The sequence below is a fragment of the Zingiber officinale genome, chromosome 2B, assembly GCF_018446385.1.
Source record: "Zingiber officinale cultivar Zhangliang chromosome 2B, Zo_v1.1, whole genome shotgun sequence".
Taxonomy (NCBI): Eukaryota; Viridiplantae; Streptophyta; class Magnoliopsida; order Zingiberales; family Zingiberaceae; genus Zingiber; species Zingiber officinale.
This window is the reverse complement of record NC_055989.1, coordinates 100,512,382-100,528,241: the sequence shown is the minus strand read 5'-3', so window position 1 is coordinate 100,528,241 and position 15,860 is coordinate 100,512,382. Positions and strand designations below refer to the sequence as shown.

Below are 15,860 nucleotides of genomic sequence, written 5' to 3'. Positions count from 1 at the left end.
TATACTTAGAGTATTTTCGTCCAAATGTAATTCTTATTCCCATTCCATTAAAACCCAAGAGAGGGGGTGGGTTTCATCTATATCCAAATTTTTGGGTTTCATTCCAAAATATTGATTCCATTCCCATCAACCAAACACAAGGTTTGGGAATGAATCCATTCCCTCATTCTCAAACCTCTAAACCAAACGCCACCTTAGTCTTACAGTTTAGCATAAAGTATTTACAAATATGATTTTATCTCTTTTGAGGTCATGTTAGGATCAGTTGAAAATTGACATGTATTGATCACATTGTATGTAATTTTTATCTACACATCCATATTTTGATCTATGTCGTTAATGACATTGGTACTGTGATTACTTTTGGGATTTGTTACTATCATATACAGTAATTATGACATCTTTAATCCTATACCAATGAAATTAATGGACTAGATTATTACAAGAAGTATCTTGTACTTATAATGTATGATATCAACTGAAGTTACATTCGTGTGTTGACTGTAATCATATATAACCCAAGTGGGAAATTGTTTGATTTAATGTCCCTTAAGGTGACCTCATATATGATTTAAGAAACTTGCGATACCAAACCCCATTAAGTGATCTAACTTAAGGTTATTGAGTTTTGGCTTATTATTTGTGGGTTCAATGTGTAGAACCCTTTAGTCCAATCCATTATTATGTATGAGCTGATAACTAATTAGATTCTTATATAAAGGGGAGGCCTCTAAGGATTTAGGATAATCTCGACTTAGTTTCTTGCTTCCCATTGACAAGAAAATTTTCGGCACCGCCACCTCTAAGCCCCTTGGAAGATTTTCCTCGTTTGCTTCCGCTTCTTCATTTCCCTCAAGATCTTCCAGACGATACTACAACAATGACACTTTCGTTGTAATCAGGTTTTAAGTCATTGTTTTACAATTTTTATTCTTGTTATGCCATTATTCGTAGAAACTAAATCCATGCTTTTGTTGTTGTATTTCCTCTTTGAATTCTTATTCAACTTTTAGAATCCATGTGACATAAGATTTTACAACATCTTTCACTATAGAATTTGAAAAAGATCATTGGTCATTTCTAACAACTCAAGAACAAAATGTAATATAAACATAAATTCAAATGATAACATTACATTATAAGTTTCATCCATTGTTGCTCTACCAGATAAACTCTTTTTATCATTGATAATATCACTTAAAACAAGTAGAATGAGATCAAATAAAATAAGCAAACTACAAAATGCCCTCAAGTGAGAGCTCCATCGTGTTTCTCCTTAACATTGTAATACCCAAATTTGATTTTTTTTCCTCTTCCAGATTCAAGCTCATTAGTGATCAATTATACAATTTGAGTAACATGAGCAATTCACAATTGATCATGACGTTTGGAAGAAGAATCCATTAAATTCACTATAACAATCAAGTGTGCAAAGAAATGTTCAATAAGAAAAACACTTTAGGCTGTTGCTACCAATGTCAATGTTAGACGATGTGCAAAGCAATAAACATAATATGCATATGGGCATTCATTCAAAAGAGAGCTTGCAAATCATTCCATTCTCCTTGCATAGTACTTGCGCCATCGCAACCTTATGTTTGAATATTTTGTACGAGAAGATTATTGTGAGATAGGATATTATAAATTCCCTTTTTAAAGTAGATGATTTTGTTTCTTTCACATGGATAATATCAGAGAATCTTTCTATAATAAAGCTCTCTTTATCAACAAATCTTAAAACAATAGTCATTTGCTCTATTTTGACTCATTTCAAGATTCATCCAGATTAAGATGATACTTGACATTACCAATTTCTTCCGTGATGAACCTTTGAATTCTACTCGTATAGAGTTATAAAATCTCCTTTTGAATTTGAGAAGTATAAGAAGCATTTTGAGGTATATTTTCCAAAATAATAGATCTCAAATCATCGTCATAATAAGCTATGTAGTTTATAATTTCTATAAAATTATCACGATTATGTGAGTCCTAAGATTCATCGTAAGCTCTAAAACCTAAACATTGGAATACACATACCTTTGAAGCATCAATTGAAACTTTAAGTCATAAATAGTTTTTTACAACTAACTCCAAAGATTGTTTGTCCATAATATTATCAATATGTTATAATGAGTTCATCAAATCATGAGAACTTTTCAAATTCACAGTCTTTTTGTGTGAATCATTAGGACCAATCCCTTCGTGAATAAAGAATATATAATTTTTTACCATCATTTACTTTTTTTCTTAGATTGAAATTCACCAACAATAAATGCATTTGACCCAAAATGTGTGTTTGGCTTAACAAAAAGAAAAGATGGAAGACAATAAGTGACATTTTTTGCCAGAGAATATTCTAACTAATAAGGAAATAACTTATATCAAATAGGTAAAAACTTTCTTTAATTTTTGTCAACATATTTAGGAGACTTATCTGAGATTACTTGATAATGACTGACAGTCAAATAAGCACGCTTAATTCATCTCTTTTTCTCAAGGCAATAACTCTATATCGAATTACGTAAACTAGAATCTCATTCAATAGCAATATCATTATTTTCATCAATATTTCAAAAGTTAGTTAGAGAAGGTTAAAAAAATCACCGCACTCAATAAATTAGATTAAATTGATGTTTATAGCATTTTTACCAGCAGGAGAATTAGACGAACACATAGAAGATAGTTTCATGCCATTTCGAGGTCTCTAGGTCATTAGTTGATTTTTGTTGAAATCGACTGATGGACCTAAAGATCTTGAAAAGACACGAAATCAATTCCTATGCCTTCGTCTAGTTCTCTTGTAAAAAATGTCATCAAATATTAATTTGACATAATATATTGAGAACAGTGATTTTTTGAACACAAATTAATTTTTTAAATATATTCATGTTTAAAAAATCACTGCTCTCAATATATTGAGTCGAATTGATGTTTAAGGGTATGAATATAATCGTAAGAACTAGAAGAACTCATAGGATTTGGTTTCACTTCATTCCAAGCTCTCTAGGTCTATCAACTAATTTTGGTCGAATGAATCGAAATTGATTATATTTAGGTTCATTTGGTCATAGTTTTAAAAAAATTACTATTCTCAATATATTACGTCAAATTAATGTTTGATAGTATTTTTATAATCAGGAGAACTAGATAAATACATAGACATTGATTTCATGTCATTCTGAGTTCTCTAGGTCCATCAACCAGTTTTGCCCAAAAATTGCATATGGATCTAGAGACCTCAAAATGACATGAACTCAGTTCTTATGTGTTCGTCAAGTTCTCCTAATTATAAAATTACTATCAAATATCAATTTGACCAAAGATATTGATGACAGTAATTTTTTAAATATGAATGTGTTTGAAAAACTAATTTGTGTTTAAAAAATTACTGTTCTTAATATATTTGGTAAAATTGATGTTAGATAATATTTTTGCAATCATAAGAACTAAACGAACATATAGAAATAAGTTTCATGTTATTTTGAGATCTCTAGATCTATCAGTTGATTTTGATTGAAATCAGTTGATGGATTTTTCGAATAGAAAGAAATCGATTCGACTAGAACAAATCAATCGATTATTTTTTTTCCAATTAAATTGATTTTTTTTTATTCGAAAAATTGATTTCTTTCTATTCAAAAAATCCATAAATTTGATCCAAGATATTGAGAGTAGTAATTTTTTTAACATAAATATATTTGAAAAATTAATTTGTATTTAAAAAATCACTGCACTTAATACATTTGATTAAATTAATATTTGATATTATTTTTACAAACGTGAAAACTAGATGAATATATATAAATTAATTTTATATCATTTCGAAATCTCTAAATTTATTAGTTGATTTTGATTAAAATCGGCTGATGAAATTTTTGAGTAAAAGAAATATCAATTTTATTATTTTTTTTTTACCCGTCGAATTAATCTGAGAACGAGGATTATACATTAGTTAAGTTGTTTGGAAACTTATCTACGGTTCGATAACAAACGGTAAGATTTAGGCGCCAGCCGGCCGAACCGGCTGCGTGCGTTCACGTCGGTTCCATCCACATCCACATTATTCTTCTTTTTACGGTGGCATCCCAACGACCGTTCCCTCCTTCGCCAGTCGTCAGAGGAGCAAGGAGGGACGGGGACGAGGACGAGGACGTCGCCGCCCTTCTTCAGAAGAAACACTCGCTCGGCCTGCGCAACAGGTCTCTCCATCCTCTGCCTCCTTCCCAGTGGCCAAGCCCAATCCATCTCATCCTCTCTCGCCAACCAAGCACCCTCTTTCTATCTCGGTCTCCTCGCCTCACTCCATCCCACCTTGCGGTGGGCGGAGGGGTGCGGCGAAGGACGGGTCGGTTCCTTGTGGCTATTTCTGGAAAGGTTAGTGGCGGATATGGGCGCTTCGCTCTCCAATTTATCGGTGGACGTCGGCGATGGATCTGGCGGCCCAGGCCTCGGGGACATCCCTGAGAGCTGTGTGGCTTGCGTGTTCACTTACCTCACCCCGCCCGAGATCTGCAATCTGGCGCGCCTAAACCGTGCGTTCCGCGGTGCCGCCTCCTCCGACTCCGTGTGGGAGCTCAAATTGCCCCCCACCTACTCCCAGCTGTTGTCTCTCCTTCCGCCCGGTGCTTCCCTCCTGTCGAAGAAGAAGGACATATTCGCCTTCCTCTCGCGTCCCGTACCCTTCGATGACCTATACAAGGTACGGTGTCATTTTCCGCCACATACCTTCGTGATGGCATATCCTGCGCCGTGACGGTGGCCTGCCCTAACTCCGTAGGTTCTCTGGCTGGACACAGTCACTGGCGGGGTGTGTCTGTCTGTTTCTGCAAAGGCTATGGCCATTACTGGGATCGAGGACCGACGATACTGGAGTTGGATTCCAACCCAGGAGTCAAGGTGCAATTTTACCTACATTTTTGCAATAATTGAAGGCAAATTTTAGTTTATTTGATGCTTATAAGTTTGATCTCTCTGAATTCATGAGTTATAAACTGAATTATTTTAGAGAATTATTATTTACCAGCCTGTTTGAATTGCATTACACAAACGTATACTTTACAGTTCTCCTTCATGATTAATTACTAAAAGCTCCTAAATGAAATAATTCCCTTTCTTAATTCAAATAGATAAGATGAATTCATTTAAGATTATTGTTATGCGGGAACTTTAAGGTAGACTCGAGAATGTTTATCTTGTATCAATGATAAAAGATGTAATTTGTCTTTCTTTAACTAACAATATTATATTATTATTCCAAGCTACGTAAATGCTACTTGTTCTTCAACTAATGTGTTATTATCAAATTGCTATTTTTTGTTGAAGAAATAAAAAATCTAACATCAACATCAAAAAATATTCTTCTGCTTGCTATATAGCTAGGAAAAGCAGTAGCAATAACATATTAGATTTAGAATCAGGAAGGAAACATTCGCTTCTAAAGAGAAACCATGGATTTGAATCAAAATATGGTCTTTGGTTAGAAAGTGATCAAGTGAAACCATTTTTGACTAATTAGTCTCAGTAAAATGAAAATTTCCTATTTAAACTTCTCAGTAGTATAGTATCATTTCATGCTAACTGCAGCAATGCCATACTGAACTAGGTATACCCATTTTAGATTTAAAATTGAATATTGGTTTTGTTGCTTCCATGTATTTGTAATCGCAACATCGTAACTGGTGGCAGGACAGAAAAGCTAGTGGTCCTTTATCTTTCAATTTTAAAGGAAGCTAAAATATTTCCAATTTTAGAATGGTCTACATATCTCGAACCTTGAAGTTTCTGTTTCCTAGGTTTGGTTGATTCCTCTTTTTTTTGGTCAAAAGGTAATTTGTCAGGTTGTCCTGCTAAATTTATTAATAATTATGTTATAGAACACCCATTATATGCAAAAATGAAGCAATCTTTTCTAATATAAATAGAAGGTGATATTTTGTGTTGTATGGTATGTGTTTTCATGCAATGCCCACGGACTTATGATATGAACTTCGTTAGTAACCCAATGGAAATGAAATATATGCAAGCTTGATAATGCACCATGTAATCCAATGTCATTCCCACTTTGCCTCAGCCACCATCCAACTAAAGTTTCATATACCTGATTAATAAGTCAACCAATTTATGTTTGGATCAAGCTGCTTTGCAGTTTTATTCCATAAGAGATTGAAGATTTATATAGACAAGAGCAGAGATGGCATAATCTGGCAAAGACGTCCTTAGGTTCCACTTAGGCTGGTTCAACCTTTCTGGATACATGATATCATCAATGAACTGGATGATAGTTGGGTTGTGGAGCTCATTAGATTCCCTGAATGATGCAATTCCATATTCCAAGCTGTGCAGAGAATCTTAGAAGAATGATAAACTTGGGGTAAAGGGGGTTACGTTGACAAAGTCCTTGTCTCATGGAAATTATGATGGCATTTTTCCATTTATGACTGCTGAGCTGTTAATGTTACAGTGGCTTCCATTCAACCCACCCATGTGGTTGGAAGTCTGGTCAGGCAGAGCATATGCATGAGAAATCTTCAATTTCACCATGTCAAATGCTTTCTCAAAATCAGTCTTGAAGAGAGAATTTTTTTAACACACCACATACTACCTTTTGAGGAGGGCATAAGTCCTTCATGCTTCTTTGGGAGATGAAAGCATACTGATGCAAAGTGACGAGAAGATGAGTGAATGTTTGATGACTCTTGGATAACACTTCAAATCATTTTAATGATAAAATTCTGTAGATGAATTCTTGATATTACTGAGCTTGGTCGATTTGCAATTTATCCACCTTCATGCGAACTTGATAAAAATGAGTATATGCAATAAAGAAGGTGCTTTGCAATCAGCTCATCTTTAGTAGAGCTATCCATAAAATCTAATGTATTGAAAGCTGCAAACAACTAATCTTTAGTAAATTTTCATGAAAATTGAGAACTTACATTTGTTTTCTTTTTTGGTAATCTAGGTGTTCGAGTTTTGCCCAACTAATCCTGGAGATAGACGTCCTTCCTCCCAGTTCACCTACTAGTTAAATCTAGAGGACAACTAATGTATACTCAAAAACTGACCTCCAAAACATTCATCTCTTTTGAGATTTGAACCTTAGTTCTTTTTATAGTTCCTTTGAGTGCTTTAATATTGCACCACACTCATGGGGGCTGAGAACTTCATTTGTGTTCCTAAGAACAATGGTTGAAGAATAAATTAGATAATTCCTAAATTCTAGCTAAAATACAATATTATGTAGTCATTTTCCACCTTTGAGCACATCAATTGTTCATAGTATAATCTTTTTTTGCATATAGTGTGATGCGACAGAAATGAGTTGAGGTGGATGTTGAGGTGGCAACGATGATGCAAAACTCTCTGGTGAGGTGAATGCCAAGGTGGGGATGTTGTCAGACTCTCACCTTGCAATCCGACTTGGACAGTGTGGCTCGACTTGTGCAAAATAGATAGATGTCAATGGGCATAGGAGTTGTTCGACACAGCCCCTTTCAATACTTAAGTTACTAGGGCATAGTGGAAGTGAAAGCAAATTAGAAATTGTGAGAAGATATTCTGAACTTGTGGATAATGGCCACATCTAAGTATGTATAGGTGTGAGAGAAGTGAGAAATCTATCAAGATTGTATGACCATGATCTCTAGGAAAATAGGGTTTGTGCTGACTGTTTTAGCCGTTTCTTAGTTTAATTGCCATTAATTATGGTTGTGTTAACTGCTTAACCATTGTTAGTTAGGTATGGTGATCATAGAGAGGCCCTTGTTGTGAGCTATGTTAACCTGAGATCGTTTTTGAACAATAATAGATTGAGCTGGATGGAGAGTTTGGGAGGCCAAACTAGAGGGAGAGATTAAGAAACCTAGATGGCCACAGAGTTTGGGAGTTCAACTTTGAGTAGGTCATTGTACTAAACTCGTCCTTAGTATAACCGGAGGTTTCCTGGAGGGGGTCATGTCAGAATAGCCCACTCTTTTTGGAGTAAGGTGCATAAGCATATCATGTTTGATTAGGGGTAGATTAATATCCTACGATATCACTAGTCTCCCTTCTAGTTGAGTTGAGGTGTATAAGACTCGATTTAGATAGTTAGGTCAGTAGGGCACTGTTGATTCCAAAGGAGGCAGAGTCAAGCCACATAGGTTAGTTATTGATGGGGTGACTTATGGCATCTTCAATGCAAGGTTTTGGGAAAGGTCTGTGAAACCAAAAAACTGAACAAAAAAGTTCGAACAATTGTGGGCATGAGGTTTGAGGTTTTTAGTTTAAGAGCACTAATGAAAATTCAAAACTGTTTTTTTCTCTCGAAATTAAACATGTGGGTGTGGCTAGTAATTAATTAACAATGAGGTTTGAGATTTGTAGGTTTTTTTTTAATTATTGTGGAGAGAATAGTAGGTTTTTATGCTTTTGATGTGGTATATTGAAAATTACAAAAAACCTCATTTAGAGCTCTAACGATTGGAGTTGCTCTTACTTGGGTAGCTCTAGAGGGAAAAAGACCGAGTTGTAAAAATAAGCCGCTGAAAGAAGACGTTTCTAATATCCAAGCTACAAGAGAATGAGATCAATTCACTTAGCCTGTAATTTTAAAAATGCCACTCGTAGTTTTAAATTTGCTACCATGGTTAGGCGAATCACCGTGTAATATTTAATATCCATCATATTTCAAGTTGGCTGTGATGATTACTTTTCCTGAGGTTTCTTTACACCTATTTAATCGCTTGATGTTCTTGAGATTTTTCTGCATTGTTAGATGGTGTAAAGGCTAAACATTCACCTGGTGGTCTAGGTTAGTAATTCTTCTTGCTTCTATAAGTGCTTCACTCCTAATCTTTAGATGTCTTCTAGGCTTAAGCCTTCTTGTTCCCCTGATGGGTTCAGGAATGAGTCGTCAGGGGCTATTGAAGTGGCTCCTAATGAACTCATTTTAAAGCCAGCTAAGAGGCCTTGGTATGAAAACCTGGAGGACTTGTTGCTTGTGGATGTTGTAGTATTGATCTAGGAGGGATACAGGATCCTTTCGAATTTTGAGATGATACTTCCTAGGTTGAGTGACCAATCTCATCCACCTTTGCTAGGGAGCTAATCACCCATTTTTAAGCTCAGTTGGAGAGTGACTTACACTTCCCCATCTCTCCTTTCTTTCAATAAGTCGCTGCCTACTTTGGTATTTCTTTGAGTCAATTAGCTCCCAACTCTTTTTGTCTCCTAACTAGGGCACTGATTGTATTTCGACATTTAGGCCTTCCTCATACCCTTACATCTTTCATTATTTATTTTACTTGAAAAGGGCTGAGGCTAGGTTGTTTTACATTGCTGCTCGACTTAATTTTTAGTTTTTAGGGGTTTATCCATCGTTGAATAAGCATTGGAAAGTGTTTTTCCTTTTTGCTCATCCTGCCCTGCCCTTCTCATTTTCTCATCCTTTGGGATGAGAATTTCCCTCCTATGTTTAATTTAGGTTTGTGAAAAGAAGAGGAGACCTTCCGTGAGATCTCCGAGGTCCTCTAAGGTTGGCTCTTTGATGTCAATGTCGTTATCGATTAGGACCTCCTTCACTATTATTGGTTGAGTCCTCTAGCGATTGTGCTCAAGAAACCTGTAGGTAATTGCCTACAACTTCGATTTATTTCATACAACTACTATTGAGTTCCATTTTACTTATCCAGAGGAGAAAATGTCATAAGCAGCTGCGTCAAAATAACTTGGGAAGAAAAATTAGACAACCTATAAGGAACCTCAGCAACTAAGCTATCTCTCCCATGGTCTTCTGATTTTGACCTTTACAGGGAGGCTAAGGGGGCTCCAAAAATCTTATAAGTCCCTCTCGAGGTGGTCTGGTAGAAGTGTCCTTGGAAGCTCAATTGACACTATTAAGTCCTTGGCTGTCGTCATATGTAGGGAGATCTTGATTATTAGGCATCTGCAATGGGAGGTTTATAGCATGCAATTTATGCTATAAACCTTTCAATATAAACCCCTCTCCCACTGCACATGTGGGGTTTATAGTTTTTTTTATAAACCTGTATCAAAATCTTGGGACCAAGTTTATAAAAAAAATAGTGGAGAGAGGATAGAGAGAGAATTTTAAAAAAGTGAAATTTTTAAAAGAGAGAAGTTTTATGATAATAGAGAGTGGGTTTTAAAAGAAGGTTTTTAATTTTTGATATGATAATTATGTGGCAGAGCATAAACCTTTTTAAGAGGTTTACGACTACGGATGCCTTTAGGGTAACTGCAATAATGAACCTATACATCCAACTTCTAGGACCTATGTGTCACATCATTGCCACATAAAGTAAAAAATTCACAACTTTTATAAACCTCTCCCCACAATCATAAATCCAAAAAGCAACTTTAGGTTGGGTCCCACTAATTCACACATCATTATCTACATTTTATATTTACTATCTTTATTTATAATATTCATTTATATACTATCATAAAAATATATTTATAATATACATATTAATTAATTTATTAATAATATATATTAGTTTTATTTAATAATTTTTTAATAAATTAGCCGTTTCTAGTTGTTTTGCACATTTTAAAAAAAAAATCAATTTTTAAAAAAATGTTTAGCACTGCACATTAGATTTTGATGCAAATTTGTATATTTAAAAAAAAAATGAACTGGGCGTTAGCCACCACATGTGGGGCCCGCTACTAAACAATTTTTTTTTAAAATTGTGCTGAACCCAGCATCCAAATTTGGATGCTGGGTTGTTGGGTTTTAAAAGCCCACTAACCTTGCAATGCTTCTGGGTTCACAAAACCCAACTTCTTGGGTTTTGTGAACCTAGCGTTGCAGTTACCCTTAGTTGGGTTTTGTGAACATAGCGTTGCAGTTACCCTTAGATTGAAGTCCTATCCTTGTCCCTCGATCAATAGGAGTGTAGAGGGCCTTTGATGTCAAGATCGTATAAACCTTGCAGGCTTTATCCTCTACAGCTCAGTTGGGACCGTCCATGATAGAAGATCCTCAAAAAATCTACTGCTTGCCACTGATTACTTGGTGGATCGTTTAACTTGTTGGATAACCCATGTTAGGTAATTGATCTTATCTTCTTAAAGGTAGCAAAGATCAAGGTTTAAAATCTCGACCCATGTCGAGGTTTCGGTCCTGGACCAGAATGATATGGTTTAAGGTATCTTATCGTGTCGTACCGATATAGTTTCGGTATTTTTTAAATATAAATATAAATGTATATTAATATTTGATTATTAAAGATGTTTATATTTTGAGATGTTGAATTTATATTTTAATATTTTCTCATAAGATAATGGCTATTAAATTTTTTATAAAAAATATTTTAAAAAATAAGTAATTCTTAAAATTCAAAACTAAATTTAAAATTTTAAAAATAATTATAAAAGTATTTAAAAAATTTAAATTATTTTTTAATGTTTTTGTAAATTTTTTATTTTAAAAATTTTATTTGCAATGTTTAAGAATTATATATATTTTTTAAATTTTTAGATTATTTTAAATTTATGTTTAATTTTAAAATTATTTAAAAAATTTTAAATTATTTTGTAACATATTTATCTAAATTTAAAATTATTTAAAAATTTTGCAATAATTTTAAATATTTTATAATTATTAATAATAATAATTTATTTATAAAAAAATAGATATTTAAAAAAAATAAAAATTAACTAAATAAAAAAGACTAAAAAAATCGCTATTGCGATGACCCATAGAGACCATGGCTATATCGCGATTACTACGGAGGGTTTTAGGAATATATAATATTTTATTAGAATTTTTTAGAGATTTAAATTAATTTTTATATATTTTAATAGAATAATTTAATTAGGATTTTTTTATTATTTATTTCAATGAGAAATAATTAGATCATTAAAAAAAATTAATAACATAACTAAAAAAATAAACAAATAAAATATTTATTATATATATTTAAAATTAAAATAAACAAAATATTTAATTAATTAGATAATTTTATTAGGATTTAATTAAGCCTCTTTGAATTATCCCATCTTGTTTTAATTTTATAAAACATTTAATTAATAAATCAACCGCGGCCCCAGGCGCAGCAGCCATGGCCTCCAACGCGGCTGCGGGGGTCATGCGACCCCTCCGGTGCGGCTGCGGGCATCGCGCGGCCTCTCTGGCACGACTGCAAGGGTCTCGCGACCACTATTGTGCGGCCACAGGCGTCGTGACGTCCTTCTTGTGCGGCCGCCGGCATCGCGATGCCCTTCCTGCATGGCCACTGGTGTCGCGATGCCCCTCTGTGTGGCCGCGGGCATTGCGACTACCTTCCTGCACAGTCGCGAGTGTCGCAATGGCCCTCTTGGTTGGCCGCAGTATCGTGATGCCCCTTCGGCGCGGTCACGAGCATCACAACACCTCCACGGCCAATGGCGGAGCCAGGCTTTAGACTACCCGGGCTATAGCCCGGGGACCCGGTTAAAATTGTATTAAATTTTACCTTTTAATTGTATTGATTTTTCCATTTCCAAATAGAGCAAAGGAATCTCTAGCCCGGGTACCCCTCTGGAGGACATTTGTAGCCCAGGTGGGCTACAAATCCTGGCTCCGCCATTGTCCACGGCTACAACAGGACTGGTGTTGGGTTCATGCCATTGCTGGTCGGCAGGCAGAACGTAATGTTTCATCTGTTTTGAACGGCTCGACACGAGATCTCAAATCCCTGGTAGAGACTCACTAATGCATCTTTGGTGCAAGCCCTAGTGTTAGATTAGAAGTTGCTAGAATGGGTTGTGCATATTTGCGATGTCCAATCTATGGATGTCTTGGGAGGCTGAGCAAAAATCCCTTATTGAGCACTGGGAGGAGGCCAAAGTTGTTAGGGCTGGGGAGGTGCACCTCTCCGAGCCAACTACATGGCCGAGCTAGAGAATACCAAGGTGGAGCTTGATCGGACCAATGTCGAGCTAGTGACCTACCTAGCATGGGTGGATAATCAATGATAAGAGTGGAAGGCAGACTTTCCGGCATATTTGGAGACGACTGAGATGCTAACTGACCAAGCTATCCTCTTCTTTGAGCTTGGGTTTGAGGGGTGTGCAACTTATACTACCCACCAGAGCGAGTGTCAATTGATTTCCTATATTATGATTGTGGCTTGGAGAGTCTTCCTCCTAAGGATTTTGAGCCAAAATAGTGATTGTAGCTTGTCACAAAGCATGTAATGAACTTGTAACATGACCATAATACAACAACAATAACTTAGCTTTATTTCACTAGGTGGAGTTATATATATGGATCCTCCTACACAATTGGGCTTTATCTTTTAAAAGGGCAGTCCGGTGCATGAAGCTCCTGCTATGCGGGGTCCCGAGGAAGGATCCATTGTACGCAGCCTTACCCTGCTTTTTTGCAAGAGATTGTTTCCAGGATTCGAACCCGTGACCCTTTGGTCACAAAGTAACAACTTTACCGTTGCGCTAAGACTCCCCTTCAATTGGGCTTTATCTTCTAAGTTTTTCCTCGATAGACGTAATTTTGACTTTCTCTCTAATGTTCTTATTTCTTATCTATCCATCCTCGCATATTCACTTTAACATTCTCATCTTTTGCTTATGTGCTCGAATCATATCCCAATATTCAATTTCATATAACATAGTAGGTCTAATTGCTATTTTATAGATTTTTTTTATAAGTTGTAAAGTTACTTTTCAATCACAAAGAACATATGACACTTTCCTTCAGACATCTCTTTTAATCGCTTCATCCTTTGCATCTCTTTCAACCCTTTCATCCCTTTACAAAAACGATCTTAAATATTAAAAGCTACTTGTTCTGCCATTTTTCGGTTTAATTGTGTGCAAGGGCATATGCTCTATTAAATTGTCTACTTTCGAATATATTTCTCCTGACATTAAATTTGATTAATTATTTCATAACTTGATTATTAATGGTTCCGTGATTTCACGTTACCATGTCTACATTTTCAAGACTGAAGTTCCTCCAACTTCTAGTCTTGGCATTGGCTTTATGCAGAGTAGCCAACGATGGCTTCTTAGTTTGACCATTATAGTTCACCAAGCTAAATCTGAAACTGAAGTGGTGTAGACATTGATTATCTAAATTCATACAACTCTTGAAGTACAGGTTCCAAGTGGTGGCCTTTCTTCAGCAAATATGGTGGTTTGAAGTGCAAGGCTTGATAAAATTTCCATTCCCTCCAGGAGTCTACAGCTTGTCATTTCGGTTGCACCTTGGAAAATTCTTTCGAAGGTTGGGGCGTCGTGCGTGTAGCTATGACCAGACTCATGGTTGGGATCTAAAGCCTGTACGATTCGATCTTTCTACTTCCGATGGTCAAAATGTTTCAAGAGAGTGTTGCCTGGATGAGCCTGAAAGTAGTAATTATATGGGATTCTGCAAGCGCGGTTGCTGGATAGAATACCTTGTTGGTGACTTCGTGGTCACTGGTTCAGAGACACTGGATTTGAGATTTTCCATGAAGCAGATTGATTGCACACATTCTAAAGGAGGGCTCTGTGTTGACTCTGTTTCTATCATGCCAAGTGAATTGAGAGATAGAGCACTCAAAAAATTGTAAATTTATGTCGTAAGAAAGTTCAACACATGCAATAGCTGTAGTTATTAGTGTGATATCTCGTCCACAAGTTTTGTGAATGCCCCGTGTAATCTCGTTATTTATGCATTGAATTGATGCTATTTGACATGTCTGTTAATTCCTGCATATCTTAATTTGGTTGCATGTGGTACCCAAGAATGGAGTGGAATTAAAATGATACTACTACAAATGAAATGCAATGGGAGAATGATTCATATTCTTTTGCTTGGTTGTAGTAATAGAATGATTTATCTAGTGGACTAATTCAATTTATGGTTATTTTATATGCTCATCTATTTCTTTCAGTTAGTTTCATTCATTTTTTTCAACATGCTTTGTTTTGACTTTTGTGGTGTCCCATTTTGTCGCATCTATTTGATATGTTTAATTTTGGTGATTCACACAACATACTCAATGCATATGGTTCTTTGAACACGTCTAGCACCTTTAAATTCATCCAGTCTATCTCACTTGATCAGTTGTCCAATATGACTAGCTCGACTTATTCACCCAGCCTAATCAGTTTAATTAGGCTCAGTTAGTTCACTTGTCTAACTTGATATGCTTGGTCCATTTGGTCTACCAAAATGTATAATATTAGATTTCCTTTCATTTCAGTTTGGATTTCCGATTATTGTGATAACCATTTCGATTCCATGGACAATTTTTAAGGCTACATATGGTGAGTGGTAATCAGCCGCTACTGTTGGTCAGGGGTAATTAACCAAGTTTGTAATGTAATATTATATTACTATATTTGGTTAATATGTTGTATACTATGTAAGGGTGATTATATTATTTTATTTGGTGTCTATTATTTTTTTTTATAAAGAATTTAATTTGTATTATTATAAAATGATAAAAATATTTTGCGACCTCTGCCGGTGGTAGTTGGCAGAGCTGACGCTCGGACGACGTTGGTATTCGGTCGGCGGCGCCAGCGGTCACCCCGGCGACGACCCGCGGTGTTGGCGGTTGCCCCCGCAGCGGCCGGCGGTTGCCCCTGCGTGGTAGTCTTAGCGACAGCGGCCAGTGGCGACTGGCAGGCGGTGGCAGCCAGTGGCAGCCAGTGGCCACTGGCGGGTGACTACGGCAACAACGTCGATGACCGAATGGTTTAAGAAATGGACTAGTGGTACATTTGACATTTAAATTTTAGTTAAGCATTAAGCTTGGAACATAATACAGATTACATACTATTAGCTTTGTAATTTAGATTATAAAAATTTATTATTTTTATAATTCATATTAGATTACATACTATTAGCTTTGTAATTTAGA

The 15,860-nt window shown here is 35.7% G+C and overlaps 1 protein-coding gene across 1 annotated transcript; it reads left to right on the top strand.

Annotated features, from left to right (window-relative positions):
- Positions 1-4,048: 4,048 nt before the first annotated feature.
- Positions 4,049-14,798, top strand: LOC122046509 (F-box protein PP2-A15-like). The gene is made up of 3 exons (XM_042607237.1): positions 4,049-4,699; positions 4,778-4,896; positions 14,108-14,798. The coding sequence occupies exons 1-3, from the start codon at positions 4,388-4,390 to the stop codon at positions 14,559-14,561; spliced, it is 885 nt and encodes a 294-aa protein (XP_042463171.1). The 5' UTR covers positions 4,049-4,387; the 3' UTR covers positions 14,562-14,798.
- Positions 14,799-15,860: the final 1,062 nt, after the last annotated feature.